The sequence below is a fragment of the Chanodichthys erythropterus genome, chromosome 16 (assembly GCF_024489055.1).
Source record: "Chanodichthys erythropterus isolate Z2021 chromosome 16, ASM2448905v1, whole genome shotgun sequence".
Taxonomy (NCBI): domain Eukaryota; kingdom Metazoa; phylum Chordata; class Actinopteri; order Cypriniformes; family Xenocyprididae; genus Chanodichthys; species Chanodichthys erythropterus.
In genome coordinates, this window is record NC_090236.1 from 28,576,259 (window position 1) to 28,597,843 (window position 21,585).

Below are 21,585 nucleotides of genomic sequence, written 5' to 3' on the forward strand. Positions count from 1 at the left end.
TAACATACAGTCTTCAAATATGTTTCTATCAGGTTATTTCTTAATTATTTAAACGTTTTAAAATAACATTTATTTTATAGCATTATAATGCTGTATTTTAGACACAAACATGTTATTGTCAGTTGTGTATTCCCTTCGGTTCATTCTGAATTAACGCGTTTTTCTCTCGATGAGTGCCATTTGCTAAAGTGATGCTGCGTCTCTCCAGATTAGTTCTGCTTTTATCGATCTCTCGGCGGGTCTTAGTCTCAAACGCATTAGTGGGTAATATCTGGGTTGAACTGATGGACATCTCCGTCTGGACGCCTTTATGCACCACCGGCTTCTGCCCGGGTCTCTGCGGTATGGCGGGCAGTGAAAGCTGCTCCCGCTGAGCCTTCTTATCCTCCCAAAGCTTCAGAAGACGTCGCTGATTGTTGGTCATATCCTTCAGGTTCTGTTGCAGGGACTGGACTTGGTCCTCCAGTAGAGTCTTTGAGGTGACGGTGTTGGCCAGTTCAGATGTTAATTCATCAATTGTCAAACTTAATTTGCCCGCTTTTTCAACAAGTGAATTGCACTCGCGCTCCTTCTCATGCAGGTCGTTGATTATATCCTTTGTGGTTTTACCGTGAAACTTAGGACTGGACTCCAAACCAATTTCAGCCCTCAGGATCTTCACTTGTTTCCTCAGCTCCTTGTTGTCCAAAGTCAACTGCTTCAGTTTCTGTTTGAGCGCTTCGGTTGATCTCATTCGAGACTCATATTGTCTCATTTTCTCCCTCATCACATTCTCACGGTGCAAAGCGTCGTCTCTTTCCTTCCTGCACTTTTCCAAAAGCTTTAAAGTTTCGTATTTGGATACCTTTTCCACTTTCCCAGCCATCATTCATTTGCAGTCTTAAATGCAGTATTGAAAAGGCATGTTCCTTGATAGAGGTCGTCAGGTCAAAGTCTCTTTAAATAGAGTTTCCATTTGCAAGTCATTAAATTAATGTCAGCAGATACCTGAGAATTCAGTGATCCAAAAAAATAAAGCCTCCTTATTTTTAATCCACGGTGTAAAGGGAAACAGTGACTTGTGAAGCTGACATTCCGCCACAAAGGTTATAAGTTTGGGAGGCAGCTTCGGTGTAACTCTAAGCTAAGGCTAGAATAACCATTAATTAGGACACACCACACATTGGCACAGTTTCAAGTGACACAAATTTTCTTCGTTAATTTGGAAAATGCAGCTCAGCCATTTCATAACGCCAGTGCCAACTTAAAAAAAAAAATTATCTAATTAATCTAATGACTTTGATGAATAAAGATTAAAAGTCTGTTGATGGTGCTCGAAACGAGATATACGAAACGTTGCACTGTATCAAATCCTGACATCAAAGACAAGATAGATTTTATCTATGACAATAAACCTTTGTTCCTGAATCTTGATGCTGAGAATGAAATGCTTTGGTCTGCACCAAAACTATTGGCTGTCAATATCACCACCAATCATTCAGACATGATAAATGGAAAAACAAAACTTTATACTATTTGCATATAATTTTAAATGAGGACAACAACAACAACAAAAAAACTGCTAAATATTTATTACAACGTGACATCTTGGAATACAGTTAATTGTTCTTGGCATTTTATCGACAAGTATCTAGTTTAAAGAAAAGAGACAAATATCTTGTTACAAATAAACAGTGAAAAAAATAATAAAATAAAATCAATGGCCATCGTAGAGAACTGAATATTTAAATATAAAATATTTAAATAAACTCTAGCTTTGACTTCCTACTTCATTATAATGGAATATGTAATCAATGTATGTGTCTATGTGCAATTTAACACATTTTATTTTCTTTTTCCATGCCTCTTTTCTGCTGGCACTGTAGTGTTTTAAAACATTTTAAGTACATGTACATGTCCCAAAGTGGCAGAAACAGGAGAGTGACCCTTTTGAAAACCATCTCAAGCTCAATTATCACATAAATATTTAAACCACAGCTACACCGTATATACACGTCCTCTGCTTTGTAACAGTAACATGTGTCTGAACCTCAAATCAGAAAACTTTAAACATGTTGTAGATGATTATCTCAAGGTTTCGCTACTCACCTACAAACATAACCCCATCAAAATTAAGACTTGACCCTCACAGAGTATAAGATGAAGAAATCCAGACAGCCCACAATCTCATTATCAAGATACCTGATTCTCTCTAATAAGGCAAGAGGAGAAGCTGCAATTACAGAAGAATAACAGTCTCTCGAGGAGCACAGATTATGTACAGGAAGTCTTGTCTCATGTTAACATCTTGCCAAATTGCCAAACTGTCTTATTTTCCCATTAGCTGCTACAATCAAATGACACTTGGCTCATTTAAAAATGCTGGCATTTCTATGCCATTTCATCACTATTAAAACAGTTTAGCAGTCATGAGAGTGCCCCATCACTGAAGTCCTGTATTTACCCAAGGCTGTAATTCAGGATGATAAAGTGCTGGTTGCCTTCAATGTCTTATTGTGAACCTCTGATAATGGAATCATCTCATATGTGCTGAAGAAACATGTCTGAAAAAGAGAGAGGACACAAATCTTTCAGACTTTGACAGCACTTTTGTTCCTTAAACTCTGCTAACACTGCATTTCCTAATTAAATGAATGTAATTGATGGCACATGATAGCCATAAGGATATTGTTCTGCTCACACACTGGCACATTTCCAAGCCAGTCAGTGACTATTGCCATTGTTTCCAAGAACACACCCCTCCACTGGGAAAACACATTTGACACCAAACCGTTTGATCCTTTAATGCTGCAAAAAAGCAGTGTCGGAATTCTGATGTTGAGCTGCTTCAGCTACAACTTTACTGTTATTAAATCAACACTCCAAAAATGCAATTTTAATAAAGTTTTATCTAATATGTTGCATCATATGCATACATATTAGGGATGCAGTGATATTAAGATACATATAAGCCAATAATTATTATCATGTTATGGCCAATATTACAATTCTATAATATAATACTATAATATATATAAATTAAACATAAAAAAATAATAATGCTTCCATTCCATTTAGACGTTACAACATCATAATGTACAGTGTGAAAGATGGATAATTTATTTTTGCTAAAGATCTGTTAAAGATTAAACATTTAACATTATTATTATTAAATATTAGGATCTTAAAAATGAACTATTAGGGGACAGCAAAGGTAATAATAGGGAAAATGAGTTTGCACAATTAAATTTCCAATATGGACTGACACTGCTTAGTTAAATATTGTGCATCCTGAATATGTATTTTACATATTTTGAAATAATAGATATATAATTTGTAAGAAACACATTCATTTATAATATACAAGAATTCTTAAAAAAACGTACCTTGCAACCAACCGCAAGTAAGACGTGAAGAATCACGATGGTGGCTATTATCGCTATGATGACCCTTGGTTTGTCGTCCCTGATGGCTGGCCAGAATGTTATTACCAGCACAGATCCTGAGAGACACAACGCTACCACGATGGAGAACCACCTCAACCCTTCATTTGGTATTATCCACAGTATCTGTTTTTCACAAAGGCACACAAACAAGTAAATAAACGCTATCTCTAAAATAATAACAGAATGCTTGAAAACAAACTATCAGATGTGTTAATTATGCACAGATTAATGCATATTATATGAATGCATATATTATGGTTATACTACTCACCACAGCAGGGATGTAGATGGAGAGCGAGTAACCATAGACACAGACTATCTGCATGAAGGAGTAGGACACCAGGCTTGTGATCTTCCTATTTCGCCAGGTGAGAAAACCCCATAGAGCTAAAGGCACTAACCATGCATAGCTGTAGATTGCTGTGGCTGCCATGGTTACTGGAAAACAATCAAGAGGACCAGGGTCATTTTTTTAGGGTCAGCACAAAGGGGGCTATTTTGTTTGGGTCACTTTGGTAATTTTCTTTCTTTCTGTTCATCCTGAATCCTGGTAACTTTAGTTTAGGGTCCAATTCTCATTGTTAACTAGTTGCTTATTAGCATGCATATTATCCTATTAGCTAGGATATTGGCTGTTTGTTAGTACTTAGCACATATTAATGCCTTATTCTGTATGCACAACCATATTATACATCACAGAGTCGGGCGAAAAACAAATTTTTCTCATTTTCTCCTCCAAATTCAAAATCGTCCGACATCGTTGTTTTACCTTTTTTTCATCTGACTTTAGTCTTTGCATATTCGCTTAGTAAACACTGAGTCGGTACTTCCGCCTTCATCACGCGTGACCTTTCCAACCTGACTACATAATGCATGAGGTCGGGGACACGCATCACAGAGCTATAGTGCAAGACGAGCATTTGTGGTTAAAAAGTATATACATTTTTTATTTATTTAGAAAATGACTGATCGTTTCCCTAGATCACTTATTAGTCCTACATCCTTTATTATCCCCTTACTCCTCAGCTGGGATCATGTAAAGCACTTTATAGCTGCACTGAAACAATTTGGACCTTTAACCCGTTAGTCCCTGTTGAAGTCCACTATATGGAGAAAAATCCTGGAATTTTTTTCTCAAATTTCTTTTCGACTGAAGAAAGAAATACATGAACATCTTGGATGACATAGGGGTGAGTAAATTATCAGGGAATTTTAATTTTGAAGTGAACTAATCCTTTAACAACTACCTTACTAACAATTAATAAGCAGTATTTAGGAGTTTATTGAAGCAAAAGTCATAGTTAATAGTTAGTTAAATGTTGATAATGGGACCCTTATATAAAATGTGACCGAATCCTTATGGAGCACCAAATCAGCATATTAGAATGATTTCTGAAGGACCATGTAACACTGAAGACTGGAGTAATGATGCTGAAAATTCAACAGGAATATATGACATGTTAAAATATATTAAAATGGTAAAAAATGTTGTTATTTAAAACACAATATTATTTCAAATAACATATCTAACCTTTCCTGAAGTCTGGCACATATTTCACCTTCGGCTGACCATAGTTCACAAGAAAATCTGAGATGTTTCCACTAATAGCGATGGCAAAAACCAGAGTTGCACAGATCCAAAAAGGTCCTAGAATAAAAACATATTCATTCAACCTTTTAGTAACTTCTTTCTCTTTGCTCTAATCAATCAGTTTTAGTTTAGTTTTAATTTAGCCCACCATACAGGTCCGGGTTACTCCGTAAATAGACCTCAACAAAGTTTTTCCCAGGCCAAGGCAGAATTGAACCAATTATTCTGTTCTTTACCTATAAATAAACAAACAGAAGTTATTTCCGTGTTGTCTTGACAGCATATCGGTGCCAACTTTTCAGTCACTTCACAAAACAATCATTTCATGTTTTCATTTAATTTCAACAATGAATACAATTTTATATTTAAAAAGGATAAGAAAGACCTGAAAATGTGTTTCTGAAATACATAATGAATGCTTTTTAACTGTTTAAAATTGACAATCACTGTAGTGTGAGTGGTGAATCCTGACCTGATGGCTGTCCACATCGAACAATGTTTGGTAAAACTCAAACGTCCAGAAGGGTGCACTTTTTCTTTCACCTGACAGAAGCTGTTTGATAAAGGAACATATATTTTGACTCACTGTCCCATTTGGGGAAATGAAGATGTCAGATTTTCATGATTGTATTCGACTGACCTCAGTTTTGTCATTGCTGTCCAATGGATCAGTCTCTTCTTCAAGTGCAGTTCCAGTAGCTTTTCGTTGTTTTCGTGATTTAACGGGGTCATCGATGGTCACTGTTGTGGCACCTTGGTTACTTTCAATGAATCCTTGATCATCTTCAAATTCTAGCACAATATAGAAAATATTTTTGGAAAAATTTCAAGAGGCAGACACCACAATGTCCTATTTATTAGTATGCTAAATGAACAGTTACAATTCACATACATACACATTATATATATATATATATATATATATATATATATATATATATATATATACACACATTATATATATGTGATATGTTGTGAAATATTAGGGTATTCACCTTGAAATTGTAGGTGAAAATCAGTATTTGCCATCACAGGTCTATGTGCTCTGTGAATGAAGGCATCAGTAGAAGATGAGAAGAAGACAAGCTTTAGTTAATGTTGTTGATACTGTAGGCTGTTAAAGGGATAGTTCACCCAAAATGACTTAATCTGTTTCAAATAAGACTTTCTTTATTATATGGAACACAACAGGATATATTAGGCAGAATGTGAGCGACTGACAGTCTCAGTCACGATTCACTTTAACTGTATCTTCTTTCTATACAACGAATGGGAGGCTGTCAATATTCCTAACATTTTTCTTATGGGTGAGTAAAGTTACGTGATGATAGAACTTTCCCTTTAAGTATTAAGATTTACGGAACATATGAACCATATATGAACTCACTGCTGTAATTGAAGTGTCCTGATCACATGTATAGCAGGAGTGAGACACTGTAAACCTGTTGACAATCAGACGTATGCGGATATCACAGCAGAAACACAAAACTGCACTTATAACGTAACAAATTGTGTTTAGAAGATGCAGTCTCTCAGATGCCTTACATACATGTAATTATAGCAAAATAGGACTTCTAATGTTGTCGTCGTGTTAAATAAACTTACCAGTAAAAGCTTCTTGAATGTTTCAGGAACTTAAACCGCTTAAACTTTGTTTTGAAGTTGAAGAAATGGAAACGCGGAAATAGATAATGCCAGTGATGCGTAGCAGAATAAAAGTTGCCCATAATAATGTTCAAATTATTTTAAAATCTGGTGTTTTTTCCTTGTGGTTCAGAGAAAACATCTGAATGAAAATAATAATAATAATAATAATAGCAAAATAATCAAATAAAAATAATAATACAATTATTACAGTTATTTTATTAATAAAAATAGCAAAATAATAATTTTAATTAAAGTAACAAATAATATAGTAACATAAAAATATCGGAAAAACTAAAAAAAAACGTGTAAAATACATCAGAGTTATAAGATACAGCAGAAAAAAATGGTAAAAGACTCAGTAAGACACTTCAAGAAAGATTTGTAACTACTCCAGTTATCTGCGAAATAAAATTACATTAATTTAAATACATTATAGCAAAGCCCCTTTCAATTATATATCTATATTCTTTGATAAAGATTTCAGTAAAGACTTTTATTTTGGAATGCTCGTGAAACTCGACACAGAGGAGGGATGTTACTTCAAGAGCCCGTCGCTTTTAAATCTCTCTACATTGTACTAACTTCTCGATATTTCAGTCAGTATACCCTTGAATTTAAAAAGACCACCGACTATTTTGGACATTAAACGCTCGGTTTGTGTAAAGAGGTGGACAGGATGTATTTAAGTGAGGACTGTGGCGCTGTGTATGTCAGGGAGAAAGGAGAACTGCGATATGTCAGTGCAGACAAGAATGATGCTCCGCAGCACAGACTCTTCACCAGAGACTTCTCATTTCAACTCTGCATCGACACTTTACCCTCCGCAAGCCACACAAAGAGAAGAGACCACTTCATATTTACCTACAACAAGGAGGGGAGTCTGCGGTACACGGTGAAGTCTTTATTTGACATATCGTTACAGTTCATCGCTGATCATATTGAGCATGTGGACTCGCTGGTCGGTTTTCCTGAGCAAATGGCTGATAAGTTGTTCTCCGCCGCCGAAGAGAGACACAAATTCACCGAGCCTCATACTGCACCCAGAGCTCTGCAGGTCTTCTGTGAGGCCTATGGAGAACTAGTGCTGAAATCCCTGTGTTTGAGGAACAGGTGAGAAGAAGAGTCTAGTAAACCAGTCAATCAACTTTTAGATGTCACAGACCCCCAAAATATTATCATTCCCCATCCTACAGTTTTAAAGGCATCCATTTTTGTAGTTTCTTGTATTAAGTCCCAATTTATATTGTGAAAAAATAATATTATAAATATGTCTACATTTTATTTGGAACATATTTTGTTTCTATTAAAGGGTTAGTTCACCCAAAAATGAAAATTTTGTCATTTATTACTCTCCCTCATGACGTTTCAAACCTGCAAGACCTTTATTAATCTTCGTAACACAAATTAAGATATTTTTGTTGAAATCCGATGGCTCAGTTAGGCCTGCATAGCCAGCAATGACATTTTCCTTTCTCCATTAATGTACTAAAAACATATTTAAATCAGTTCATGTGAGTACAGTGGTTCAATATTAATATTATAAAGTGATGAGAATATTTTTGGAGCGCCAAAAAAAAACTTATTTAGTGATGGCCGATTTCAAAACACTGCTTCAGGAAGCTTTGGAGCATAAATGAATCAGCGTGTAGAATCAGCGGTTCGGAGTGCCAAAGTCATGTGATTTCAGCAGTTTGGTGGTTTGACGTGATCCGAATCATGATTCAATACACTGATTCATAACACTCCAAAGCTTCCTGAAGCAGTGTTCTGAAATCAGCCATCACTAAATAAGTAATTTATTTGTTTTTTTGGCGCACCAAAAATATTCTCGTCGCTTTATAATATTAATATTGAACCACTGTACTCACATGAAGTGATTTAAATATGTTTTTATTACATTAATGGATCTTGAGAGAGGAAATGTCATTGCTGGCTATGCAGGCCTCACTGAGCCATCGGATTTCATCAGAAATATCTTAATTTGTGTTCTAAAGATGAACAAGGGTCTTACGGGTCTGGAACGGCTAGGGTTGCAAAGGGGCGGAAAGTTTCCGTAAACTTTCCATGGGAACTTAACCTAGGGAGTTTTGGAATCTTTTGGAATTTGGAAACTTAACAGGAATTTATGGGAATTAATTGGAAATTTTGGGAAATTTATACAGATTTATAATATTTATATAAAATGTATCATATAAAACAAATATAAACATTTTGTTTGGTCATACCATGAAATAAGTTATTTATTTTTCGCATTCAATTAATTCTAATTTAGTAAATTAAATATATTTTTATTACAGCAATTGTTATGTGTTATTTATTTCAGTGTCACATGATCCTTCAGAAATCAGTCTAATTTTGCTGATTTGATACTTATTTGTTATTATCATTGTTGGAAACAGTTGTGTTAGCATGTTAGAATGTTATCTGAAGGATCATGTGACACTGAAGACTGGAGAAATGATGCTGAAAATTCAGCTTTGATCACAGGAGTAAATTATATTTTTATGTTTTTTTTTTGTTTTTTTTTTATCAAATGTGCATGTTATGGACTGGGGGAAGCACAGTGCATGCAGGGGGTGTGGCCTCAATAGCCCTGTAGTAAGTAGTGTTCTGTGTGAGGAATGTACAGGGTAAAAATTAAACTAAAATTGCATTAAATATGGTTGTTCTAACCAAAATTATGTTGCAAGATGTTTTTTTCAACTACATTTAAGTACCCTGTTATAGGCTAACCTGCAATTTTGCAAATTTCCTGTTTATTCCCATTAATTCCCGTTAATTCCCATATATTCCCGTTAATTCCCATGGAAAGTTTCCAGCTTTGAAAATTTTGCAACCCTAGGAACGGCATGAGGGTGAGTAATAAATTACATTCTTTCTTTCTTTCTTTCTTTATTTATTCATTTCGAGCAATCAAACAAAAAAACAAAATTACATCAATAAAACAAATTTACATACGTCCAAAGACATGGTACATGTCTCTTCGATCATGTCAACAAATAATTTATATCACATCAGCTCGAAAAACATTAATTTCATTTTTGGCTGAACTAACCCTTTAAGTTAATAAATACATTTGTTTTACTCATTATAGCACTGTACTGTTAGATGCATTATTTATTTGCTAACTATTTTCTAATTTTTATATATTTTTTTATTTTTATTATTATATAATTTATTTATTGTGATCTAATTTTTTTTTTTCTTTTAAATTATTATTATAATTATTTTATTTTTTTAACACTGTCCCTGCCGGACCCCACTTTGAAGTAAACAACATTATGACTGTGTCTCAACCTAATGAAAGGTTTAGAGATGTCCAAAATGCTGCCTAGGTAGGCCTATACACATGTTATAATCAGAAGCTAGAGCATTTACAGCCGTGTTTCTGTCTTTTCAGGTACCTTTTGATTTCTGAAAGGTTGGAAGAGATCAGACAGTTTCAGAGTCTGGAGTGCTTGGACCTCTATGGCTGTAGATTAGGTGACAACCATGAGGTTTTTAAATACATAACCTCTGAAGCCCTGGCTAGGTATGGATAACACATAATTGCATAAATAAAACAAACATTTCAGATGATTGCTGGGTGTACAATTTGTTCTAGTTTGTGATAAATAGCTAAATCACTTTATTTTCCCCCCTCACATTTCCCTTTTTTCTGTAGTCTTGTGAAACTTTTCATAGGTGCAAACTGCCTTTCTGATGCAGGCCTGCAGAGACTGACAGCACCGGTGAGGGTGATGAAGAAAGGCCTAGAAAGCCTACAGATTTTGGACCTCTCAGGTTAGTTAATGGATATATAGTCAGACACTTCCTTTAAAGTTTGGAGTCAGTAAGATTTTTTTGAAAGTAATACTTTTTTCTTTCAACAAGGATGCATTCAGTTGATCAAATGTGACAGTAAAGACATTTATAAGGCTACAAAAGACTGTTCTTTTAAACTTTATATTCATCAAATAATCCTGAAAAAAAGTATCATGGTTTCCACAGAAATATTAAGCAGAACATCTGTTTTCAACACTGATGATAATAATAAGAAATGTCCCTGAACTTTTGAATAATATTGTTACATAAATGTTTTCAGGTGTTTTTATGCATGTTGAATGTAATTTTATACTAATTGTTCTTTGGTTTATTTCTGAACAGAGAATCCCATCACTGAGAAAGGTCTCGGATATCTAACGTGCTTTAAAACGCTACAGAAACTAGACCTATCTAGGACGAATGTGACGGTAACACAATTAAAAAGATAACATCAATGAGTTTCATTAACTTTGTATGAACTACTGAAGTTTTAAATGAGGTCTTTTATATTATTAACGATCTCTTTTAGGTGAATGTGTCTTTGAAAGATTTCTTCAGAAAGAAGATGAGAATGGTCCTCTCAGAGACCCCTTTGAAGGAGTTCGGACACTCTGATTGCAACACAGAAGGCTGGGCTGAACAGGTAACATATTTAAGGTTATTTATTGTCCATGATGGATAGGTAATGTTGAATGTAAAGTTGTGGTTGTAGAAGTTTTATACTGTGGCCTTAACTTATAAAATTCAAATTTTGAATCAGGTAATAAACCAATGGGAAATTACAGCTTCAGAAGTACCAAAGAAATACTCCAAACCAAGAACAAATGCTCTTCGTTTCTGTGAGTTTATTCATTTTATATGTTCACTTTATCACATATTATTATATATGTGAGTATTATAAAATATACTTCTAATATTGTGAATAATAATTTGTATATTGTTGTAATGTTTATATTAATCTTAAATTTTATTTTCATTTTGTTCTGTAGATGGAAGAGAAAAGTTTGTTCGAGAGACATTGAACTCCATGTCTGGGACAAGTGACACCACAAACATAGACAAAGTTGTGCCAATTCACTTTTATACGGTTGACCTCTGTGGCACGAGCTCAACAGCAGAACACAGCACACATTCATCAACAGTGGCAGCAGTACACAAGGGAAAGAAGAGGAGACTATCAGAGGAAGAGCAAAGTTCAGCTCCTCTCGCAAAGCGCCAGTCTTTGCCAGCTCTGTCTGCGGAGGACTTGGATCTGTTAAATAGCTACTGAATAGACACACACGTGTGATATGTATGCAGTGCATTCCTCTGTGAGGAACATGACACTGGAATGCTTTTATTATGGATTATTTATAATTAAAAATATATCGCTTTTTTTGTACTGTGATCTTTTATTTCCTCAGACAAATTGACTGGCTGATATTTATACAAGATCACCGAGTAATTCACTTAAAGTCGACATGAAACGGAAATTGCGATAGTCTTTTCTTCCCTATTGTGACATATCGGAGTACAATGGCTTCTCAATCAAGAAAAATGTAGGGTTGGACTTGATTTTGTCCATGGGGAATAGAGTGGTGCAGTAATGACGTATTTTTGCAAGAGAAGAAGTTCCAGAGGGAAGGGAAGTTAAAGTTTACAAGGGCACATGAATTTTAAAACAATGATGTGCACATATAAATTATGTATAATTACGGAAGAGGATTAGGGCCAAGCAATAATTAAAAAAAACATCTGAGATTAAAGTTGTTAAATTTTGAGAAAAAAGTCGAGATAAAATGTTGTGAATAAACTCGTTAAATTACGAGAAAAAAACTCGTTCAATTTAGTAGAGTCAATAAAGTCATTAAATTAACGAATTTGTTCTCGTAATTTAACGACTTTTTTCTCGTAATTTAATGACTTTATTCTCAACATTTTATCTTGACTTTTTTCTTGGAATTTAACAAGTTTTTTCTTGTAATTTAACGAGTTTATTGTCAACATTTTATTTAGACTTTTTTTCTCGAAATTTAACAACTTAAATCTCAAGATGGTTTTATTATTTATTTATTATTATTATTGCTTGGCCCTAATCCTCTTCCGTATTAATAAATATTGCCATATTCCATAAAAAAATCTTATTTTTATTAAAAGATCTAATCATGTTTGATCCTCGGGCTGTAATGAGTCATTGTCTGAAGCTAAAAAAAAAAAATGTAAAAAAAGCAATTTTCAGAGAAATCTGTTGACTCAAAACTGAACACTGGCTCTGAGTTTTGGCAACTAGCATAGATTCATCCAGACTGCAAATTAGGGCAAAAATTTGGACCAAAGTTCTGTAGTGTATTCCAGCCTTAAGAGAACAAATATGTTACCAAATAGGACAAACAATAGTGTGAACACATGCCCAGAGTCATAGATATCAGACAGTACATCTAACTTTGAAAGCAATACAAAATGTCCAATAATCTATTTTAGCACATTGCTTCATTCTCAGAAATCTTGGTATTTTTAGCCTCTGATGCAGATGTATTCATGAAAACATACTAAAAACAAGGTTATTTGGAAGGTTGTTTGGTAGATCTGCTCCACTGGGGCAGTTGGAAGCTTCATTGCAGAGGTTAATGCAAGTTACTCTGTCGTCACACAAAATTCGTAACCCATTTTGTAGCGTCCTACAATCACGATTTATTGGCAAAAATAAATATGTAATAGTCTGAAGTTAAAATAAAATGCAAATTCAGTATTTGGCACTTGAAGAACAGTGTTAGATGTGGATTAAACACAAGAAATGTCATACTTGGAAGTGCTTCATGGATGCCAAAACCAAAAGCTAGCACCACTGCCACTATACTAAAGATCAGACCCAGCGATACACATACATGTAGTTCTTTTAGTGCAGCATCTGCAGCGCTCGCTACAACAATCTGATGAAAATACTCATCCTGTTACATCAGCCTCATAGCTAGATAACACTTTGCATTGTGATGTTCACAGAAATCAATTTACACATTTTACACAACATTGTAAGAGCAAAAATGTCTGTATTTGTTTAATGAAATTACATAACTTTCTCTCCTTCTCTAAATACAATATATATCCACTACCATTGAAAGGTTTTAGTGCATTTTTGAAAGAAGTCTCTAATGCTCACCAAAAATACATTTATTTGATCAAAAATACAGTAAAAACAATTATATTGTGAAATATTACAATTTACAATAAATGTTTTCTATATTTCTTATCAATGTTGAAAACAGTTGTGCTGCTTTATATATTTTTTTTTTGTGTAAACCATGATACATTTTTTTAGGAGTCTTTGATTAGTAGAAAGTTCAAAACAACAGCATTTATTTGAAATCCAGACATTATCATTATTGTTGTTACATTTAATTTAATTGCATTTAATTTACATTTAACATAATTTGTAACATTATAAATGTCTTTACTGACACTTTAAATCATTTTAATGCATTTTGGCTGAATAAAAGTATTTTTTCAAAAAAATAAAATAATAAAATAATAATAACAATAGACCCCAAACTTTTGAATGGTAGTTGTATTTAATGTTCATAATACCTAGCACCAAAATAGTATTTATGCTTGATAAATTCGCTCATATGTTTCTGTTCAAAGAAAAAGGAACTAGAGAAGTATGTCTTGCCTTCCTTTTCTGTTTCAGTTCTCTCTAATGTTGGGATAAAAGACTGTCTCTGTTTGAAAGGTAACAATCAGTATTGATTAAATTCTATTGGTTTAAAAATAAAATGTGTAATATTCTCAAGCAATACAGAAGAATAGATAACATTCCTTATTCATGTCATTAAAGGTGCTAAAGAGAATCTTTTCGTCGACTGAGAAACCAAAGACTTACTGTTTTTTTAAAATGAGCACATGCATAAGAACAACCCTTTACAGCTCATTTCGAGGGAACGCCTCCCAAAACCCGTGCACGAGTATTGGAAAACGAGTGTTTACCACCGGCATTCGCTGTGTCGTGTTAGTGGATTCATTATGTCGGACTCACCGCAGGTAACTCATAATCTGCAGTTGTTTCTCCCGTCTCAAAAACATTGCTTGCGGCGCCTGTGGAGTGTGGAAAGTTACTGGAGCGCGCAGCCGCCCTCGTCTCGCACAAGGAACGTCATGGCAGTGATTGACAAGCCAGAGGGCCGATCGCGTAAATCAGGGATGGACAACTCCGGTCCTGGAGGGCCAGTGTCCTGCAGAGTTTATCTCCGTCCCTGATAAAAACTCACTTGCCTATAACTTTCTACTAATCCTAAAGACCTTGATTAGCTGGTTCAGGTGTGTTTGATTAGGGTTGGAGATAAACTCTGCTGGACACTGGCCCTCCAGGACCGGAGTTGTCCATCCCTGGTGTAAATGATTGGCTGATGTTTTTAAGGCCCTACCTCGTGCACAGATGATGTATATTAATATTATTCCTTTCAGTGCACCTAATAAATAGTCTTTTATCAGTTAGTAAAGACAGTTTCAAGTAATATTGCAAAAATGTATAAAACAAAACATCCTCTTTAGCACCTTTAAAGCATTGTGTAGCCTAATTTCCTCACCTGAGGGTGTGTCTGGTTAGGTTTTATTTTTGAAGCATTTATTTACAGCATACTATTCATGCATCTGACATTCAAAAACATGGTCCTCAGAAGGCTATTTAAATGGCCCAGGAGTGTGTTACAAGATAGTAAGGCCACGTTCACACATCAAAAGAATACGGTTGTCAGTCCTTTTTTTTTATTTTCCGCGAGACGCTGCAAAGGATGTGAGATGCGAGTGCAACGGTTAAAGGTGTCCGGCTAACGCATGTTTCTCAGTTATTAAGTTGGACTCTGTGAAAAGTGACCAGACTTTCCAGTTTTATGGACGTCGTCATCTTTGATATTACTTTGGTCGCTGTCGCTATGGTTGCTAGTGAGAGAATACAGGCTTGACTCCCGTTGTACATTCATACAGGTCAGTATTCAAGTCGAGACGCTGCTGTTAAAGTAGTTGTGTGAACGGGACATTTCAAAACTCACACCTGTAAGTAAATGCATTTTTCAATCCCAAAAACTGACAGTGTGAACGTAGTAACATCATCAGCATGTGCAAAATCTTTGTTGCCAGCGCTGACATGAAAAAATCCCAACAGTTTTGACTTGTCCAAACAAATGACAAAATGCTCACTAAAAACTACTGCAATTAGACTAGATATTATTTGGATTAAAAAAACAAAGGGACTGAACACTTTTTGTAGGTTTGTTTATTAATATCAAGATGACAAATCAGAGGTTGCAAAATATTTTCATTTACAATGTTTTCATGACTCTAACAATTCAAGAAATCTGCACCCTCTGCAACTGAGATATCCTGTACTAAAGCATAAAGCAAAATGTTAATGTTTCATTTTTCAACACACATACCTCAAATCACAAGCTGTTATTGATCACACCGAGAACACTCAAAAAAAGAAAATAAACGAAAAGACTTCATCTCTACAAATGGGAAGTAAACTGGAAAACTGAGATCCTACAGCGCTTTCATTCTAATAGGTAATGCCTTTAAAGTGCCAAAACATCAACAAAATATATTCCCCATAGTCCACACCTTTCAAATTTAAAAAAGAAGAAACAAAAAAACCCATAGTAAATGAGTTTGAAGCAATAATCACAACTTTGACAGAGAAAACCAAATATTTATGAGACCCCAATTCCTTTGGATGTGAGACTGATTAAATGTTAGACTGATCCAGATTGACCTTTGATGGAAGGGGTCCCGCTTCCTGCTCCTCCACCCCGGGAGATCTGATGATCACTAGAGAAGACTGCAGATAAGGGGTCAGTTTCTTGTCCTTCATGTACTCCATATCCCCATTTATGCTTAGCTTCTGTTAAGAGGAGGAGAATTTGTGGAACAGTTGGTTAAAAGTAATTGGCTAAGAAACATGAAGTTCGCTAAATGTGATGTAGTTTACCTCAGCAGGGACATACTGCTCAACAGCAGTGGACACTGTGGCACAACAGATCCAGATCAGAACAAAGACAGACAGAACCAGAGTGGTGGTTAGGATCCAGCTTGGCAACCATGGGTTCCTACCAATAAAACAAGATCATGATGGTTTATATTCAGCAAGGTCAACAGATAATAAGAGATCAAGATCAAGATGTGCCCAACCTTGAGAGACAGTTGAAGAGGTTGTAATCGTCCTCAGAGTTGCTTCTATCAATGAACATGTCTCTGTCTCTTTCCTGAATGAAGCTCCTTGGGTAGTCTTTATAAATGGGACTTTTCATTCCTTGATCTACAACTATTAAAAACACAAGGGGTCCTATATTAGTACTGTGATCTTGAGACTTTTATTAACACTGTAAAGCCTGACAAATTGAATAATAGACAGAAAAATCTAAAGTTTTGAAGTGGAACAGTTTACTGAAACTTTAGACTTGCTTGTGTTGTTGTAGAGTATCAAATTTGATATTATTTTTAAATATTGAAGAAAATGAAGCTCATACTTGAGAAATAAACACCTCAAATGTCTCTTGTATCATATTTGATGCATACACCTTAACATTATTTTTCTAAAAAAGCTAAGAGTACGTTTACACAACAATGATCTACTAAAAACTCAAAAGATTTTCCTTTGTTTTTCACGTACAGACAACAACGATCCCCATACACACGGATCCGCGGAAACTACTAAAAATGGCCAGAAGTTGCTGATGTCACTTTGTAAAGAAAAACTACGTCCCAACAGACTGAACACGTAATACACGTGCGCATGATGTCGCAAAGTTTACACAGAAACAATAAAGGTATTAGCATTTTCAGGCCCTCAAAATGCCGCTCAATACGCTGTTGTCGTGTAAATGAACGGCCAAAACACACAAAAAGTTTTCCGCTTTTAGTTGAAAATGGTGTCGTGTAAATGACCCCCAAGTTGCTTCAGTCCAGTAAATGTTAATCTTGAAATATTACTAATATAAAAGTATACTTAGGTTAACTTTATGAAAATCATTACAAAATTTCACAGCAAAAAGATGCATGTTCCTGAAGGGGATATTATTAGATTTATACAAAAAAAAGACAACAGTCTATCAATCAGACAACAGAAGGCATGTAGTAGATTTGTGTGCAACAAGTTTTGATCACATTGATAATTCAGAGGCCTTCAAAATGTTGCTTTATAGGGTTAAGAAAAGGATGCATCGAAGCAGATGTGGAAAGTGACAAGTTTAAGTCAGGCCCTTTGCTGGCCAATCGTGTCAGTACATATTTACACACATCATTACATCATATCTTAATAGTGCAGTCTGTAATTTCTGAGACACTACTAGCAGCTTCAAACAGAACTGCAACTTTTTTCTAAGAGGTTTCAAAAACCTGGTTTCATTTTTTAATTTTATTTTGGACCTCATAATCATTCATTAAAATGTCATAACTGGATCTTCCGGTTATGGTATTATGAAATTCTCTCTGTTACATATTACATATCTTCAATTATTTAGTCTGCTTAAACTCCGCCCCTTTCTTACAATCGACTGCGATCTCGCACTCAGATCTGGCTCCATCCAAGTAACAACTGATGCAAATAACCAAGTACCCACCCTACTTTTTTTTTTTTTCAGAAAATCTATTTCACTCAGATGTAAGTCACAATCAGGGTTGCCAGGTCCCAGACAAATTTTCAGCCCAAAGCTTACTCAAAACCCACCCAAAAGGAATGAAAACTTGTACTCTTTCTTTGATTTTAATTTTCAGCATTTTTCGTGATAAATTTTAAAATTAGGGCTGGGAAATATGACCAGAAGTATTATGACAATATTATTTTTTCCATATCATGTGATACAGATATTTATCAGGATATTAATTTACCATTAATGGGGAAGGATATGCTCTCCACATGTTTGTCGGACCTTGAGAATGAATGTAAACTTGTTTGTTCACAATTAAACTGCATTAAGCCGTCTTTTAATTTATGGCCCCATTAAATCTATTATATTTTCCCTGTGTTTTATGATTTAATACAAATTTATCATCAACAATAGTGTTTAATGAAATTAATTAATAAAATGTAACAATTAATTATCAATTAATAATTTTAATTCAAAATTTAATTAATTTACAACAAAACATTGCATTTGTATTTTTTTTCAAATAAGATGCTGCATGACAAATCTGTTTAATATTAAAACATAGATGAAAAATATCTTGGTTGCATGATATTCCTTACAAACAATGGTAATATTATTATTACTTTGAGCAGTATATTTAACTATATCATAGTAATATATTTCTGTTCAAATTTCATGTCCTCATATATTGAGAAGACGGATGTTGAAAACACTGCAAGCGTCACATGTGTTTGAGTTTGTGTAGTAGACCAAATACGCCATTCATTCACACAGAGACACGCAAAACATGCTGACTTGTAAGCGACGTGCTTTGACTGGCTGTTGTTGTGTTCATTTCTGCTGTGTGAAAGCCTTGAAATCTTAGCCTTGAAATAATAGTTTGTTGTGATATTAAATGTGCCGTGCCCCCACAAACGTGTCTCTCCTCCATCCTTAGGTTGCCAGGTATCATTTAAAGGATACCACACATTAGTAAAAGGATCAATTTCCTTTGTCGACAGATACATTTTTTGGCGGCCGCGTACATTATAAAAGTAGCCCAACAAAACGCAACCCACGGCTCTATAATTTTTCCCGGGACTGCATTTTCAAAATAGCCCAATTGTGCGGGAAAACCACGACCCTGGCAACTATGGTCACAATACAGAAGAAAAAAATATGCCAGTTCAGTTACATTGCGACTTTAAAGTATAATATTATGAACATGAAGTGTGACACTTCTTGCTTATTATTATCATAAAGGGAAGCATAAGTGTATTATGCAAATTGCTCACAAGTGCTCTGTGACTCTTCGGACTCGTCTCTCTGGAAATCAAACTGAGAGATGAACTGAACTTGTGGCTCAGACTAGAAAAGAGAGAAAGAGAAAATACTGATCATTGGCACTTAGAAATAAGGTTTACTACTTTTTTTTTTTTTTAATACCAGAGGTGCCCAAACATTTTACTATGAAGGACCAAAAATCAAATTTGGAGATTGGAGGCTGGAGGCTGGTGGCTAAAGCAGAACATTATATTCAACTATATTAAAATGTACATTTTAAAATTAACTTCACATATATTTTCCCCATCTCAATACAAAATATAAAACAAAAATATAGTATGATTATTTACCTTCTCGTGATATGGCATTGGAGGCCAACCTGGTTTGGGCATCTCTGCTTTATACACTCAGTACCTCCTTTATTATTAGATGCAGTCTAATAATAAAAAAAAGTTTCATATAACATTATCACCACATTACCTGGAAAATGACTACTTTGCCATCATCTGCCTGGAGATAAAATGTCCAGGATGAGGTGATGAAGCTGTGGGCTTGGTTCATCATGTCTTCCCAGAAACCCCTCACCAAAGTCAGCGGGTAAAGGAGATGGATTCTGGGCATCATCGTCAACAACTACATACCCCGAACAAAAGAAACATATAGTGATGAACACCCTGGTGACATGCGATTAGAATTGATAATGGAAAGTCTATGAGCATCCAAAGCAATTATTCACATATGTTCTTCACACCTGCTCCATTCTCTGTTCTGCAAATGGCTGTTGACTCTGGCATCCGAGAATGCACGCGTACTGCTCATCTGACTGGGTGTAGGCTTCACGACATGCTGCAGAAAGTCAAACACACACAACTGGTTATATAACAAATACACTTATCAACATGAGGCAAGGCGAATGCTGTAAGGATTCAGTTAGACAATACTTTAATATATTACCTGACTCGCATTCAGATTTGGTTTCGTTGAGATCCTTGCTGTCACCCACAAACTGACAGATGGAGAAGAGGCGACATCCCCTCTGACAGGCGTACAGCGCCTCCTCCTAGACCAAAACAAACAGGCCAAATAAAGAACATAGTCCATTTCCGCTTAGGTTGTTTTTGTTGCTTTGCAAATGATTTAACGTTCCAAAGATATGCAAGAACACGAAAGCTCCTAATAAGACAAACTAAAGAATGGCTGAAAATCTTAATTGCGTTTCTTTGTTTGTAAACAAGTCGAACCTGGTTGCACTCGCACTCACCCGTGGATAAGTGTGTAAACTGTAAGTCATCTGACATGTTTTATGACAAGACGCCGTGCTTCCCAAAACACCGTCGAAGACTTCGGAAGATGCACAGGTGCTCGTTAGTATGCAGCAAAAGCTCATCAAAATCCCGCAGGACTTAATTGCACTCATTTTCGTGAATTACCAAACATCGACTAAAAGATTCTTCCTTGTTTGCGCACCTGCGGAAATGTCGCGAGAACAACGTGTGTTCACTTCCTAGTTAGTTACAAGGCGCAAGCGCCGTGAAGTCATTTCATGATCCACAAAGGAGTGCTAGGGGGATCCGTGGAAACCATGGTGGAAAGTTGAAACAAACAAAAATAATAATAAAAAAATAAAAATAAATAGGATTAAATTAACCTAATGAAATAAAAAATGATTAAAATATGGATTCATTGATTCAAATAAAGAAAAAAAAAATCATAATTACAATAAACAGAAATAAAACAAATTATACTTTAGAATAAAGTAGCTTTAAAATCTAACAGTACAGAACTATAGTGAGTAAAACATACAAATGTAATAAAAACTAAATATTTTACCCATATTTGTAAGTATAAATTGGGTCTTTGTATAATAATAATAATTTATATATATATATATATATTCCCCCTTGAGCAACACCGACCTTATTTGGTCAACTAAAATAATTGAAAATCCCTGATTTAGAATTAAATGTTTATAAAATAGTGTATTAAAATAGCAAACCAATTAAAGCTAAGTTTCACAGACAGGGCTTAGACTAAACCAGGATTAAGCCTTAGTTCAATTAGGGCATTTAAGTGTCTTTTATAAACGTGCCCTAGAAAACAACATTACAGGTGTGCATCTTGAGACAAAACAATGGCACTGACAGATTTTAAGATATGTCAGTGTAAGTTGTTTTCAGTTAAAGCAGCTAAAACATGCATTTAAGTCTGGGACAAGCTTAAGCCTTTTCTGTGAAACCGGGGG

The 21,585-nt window shown here is 35.0% G+C and overlaps 4 protein-coding genes across 4 annotated transcripts; 1 reads left to right on the top strand and 3 right to left on the bottom strand.

Annotated features, from left to right (window-relative positions):
* Window positions 1-118: 118 nt before the first annotated feature.
* On the bottom strand, window positions 119-865 carry zgc:113691 (uncharacterized protein LOC503529 homolog). The gene has a single exon (XM_067364068.1). The coding sequence runs from the start codon at window positions 863-865 to the stop codon at window positions 119-121; it is 747 nt and encodes a 248-aa protein (XP_067220169.1).
* Window positions 866-1,537: 672 nt separating this feature from the next.
* yipf1 (Yip1 domain family, member 1) lies at window positions 1,538-6,700 on the bottom strand. The gene is made up of 10 exons (XM_067362713.1): window positions 6,622-6,700; window positions 6,404-6,458; window positions 6,012-6,061; window positions 5,657-5,808; window positions 5,489-5,569; window positions 5,165-5,252; window positions 4,957-5,073; window positions 3,697-3,863; window positions 3,366-3,548; window positions 1,538-2,543 (listed from the first exon to the last, which is right to left on the bottom strand). The coding sequence occupies exons 3-10, from the start codon at window positions 6,043-6,045 to the stop codon at window positions 2,457-2,459; spliced, it is 909 nt and encodes a 302-aa protein (XP_067218814.1). The 5' UTR covers window positions 6,046-6,061; window positions 6,404-6,458; window positions 6,622-6,700; the 3' UTR covers window positions 1,538-2,456.
* Window positions 6,701-7,192: 492 nt separating this feature from the next.
* Window positions 7,193-11,790, top strand: lrrc42 (leucine rich repeat containing 42). Its single transcript, XM_067363426.1, has 7 exons — window positions 7,193-7,773; window positions 10,064-10,195; window positions 10,328-10,446; window positions 10,810-10,895; window positions 10,997-11,110; window positions 11,228-11,306; window positions 11,457-11,790. The coding sequence occupies exons 1-7, from the start codon at window positions 7,340-7,342 to the stop codon at window positions 11,735-11,737; spliced, it is 1,245 nt and encodes a 414-aa protein (XP_067219527.1). The 5' UTR covers window positions 7,193-7,339; the 3' UTR covers window positions 11,738-11,790.
* A 3,912-nt stretch (window positions 11,791-15,702) lies between these two features.
* tmem59 (transmembrane protein 59) lies at window positions 15,703-20,836 on the bottom strand. The gene is made up of 8 exons (XM_067362578.1): window positions 20,605-20,836; window positions 20,298-20,403; window positions 20,095-20,189; window positions 19,824-19,976; window positions 19,355-19,427; window positions 16,624-16,756; window positions 16,424-16,541; window positions 15,703-16,336 (listed from the first exon to the last, which is right to left on the bottom strand). The coding sequence occupies exons 1-8, from the start codon at window positions 20,758-20,760 to the stop codon at window positions 16,181-16,183; spliced, it is 990 nt and encodes a 329-aa protein (XP_067218679.1). The 5' UTR covers window positions 20,761-20,836; the 3' UTR covers window positions 15,703-16,180.
* Window positions 20,837-21,585: the final 749 nt, after the last annotated feature.

What these genes read in the sequence shown, in the direction of transcription:
- zgc:113691 (XM_067364068.1), bottom strand. Translation starts at nt 865, where the DNA reads ATGGCTGGGAAAGTGGAAAAGGTATCCAAATACGAAACTTTAAAGCTT.
- yipf1 (XM_067362713.1), bottom strand. Translation starts at nt 6,045, where the DNA reads ATGGCAAATACTGATTTTCACCTACAATTTCAAG. An exon ending in TTTTCACCTACAATTTCAAG is followed by an intron (nt 5,809 to 6,011) that starts GTGAATACCCTA and finishes ATATTGTGCTAG; the next exon opens with AATTTGAAGATGATCAAGGA. An exon ending in TGTGCCAGACTTCAGGAAAG is followed by an intron (nt 3,864 to 4,956) that starts GTTAGATATGTT and finishes ATTGTTTTCCAG; the next exon opens with TAACCATGGCAGCCACAGCA.
- lrrc42 (XM_067363426.1), top strand. Translation starts at nt 7,340, where the DNA reads ATGTATTTAAGTGAGGACTGTGGCGCTGTGTATGTCAGGGAGAAAGGA. An exon ending in ACAGATTTTGGACCTCTCAG is followed by an intron (nt 10,447 to 10,809) that starts GTTAGTTAATGG and finishes ATTTCTGAACAG; the next exon opens with AGAATCCCATCACTGAGAAA. An exon ending in AACAAATGCTCTTCGTTTCT is followed by an intron (nt 11,307 to 11,456) that starts GTGAGTTTATTC and finishes TTTGTTCTGTAG; the next exon opens with ATGGAAGAGAAAAGTTTGTT.
- tmem59 (XM_067362578.1), bottom strand. Translation starts at nt 20,760, where the DNA reads ATGAGTGCAATTAAGTCCTGCGGGATTTTGATGAGCTTTTGCTGCATA. An exon ending in CAGAACAGAGAATGGAGCAG is followed by an intron (nt 19,977 to 20,094) that starts GTGTGAAGAACA and finishes CGGGGTATGTAG; the next exon opens with TTGTTGACGATGATGCCCAG. An exon ending in CTCTTCAACTGTCTCTCAAG is followed by an intron (nt 16,542 to 16,623) that starts GTTGGGCACATC and finishes TTTTATTGGTAG; the next exon opens with GAACCCATGGTTGCCAAGCT.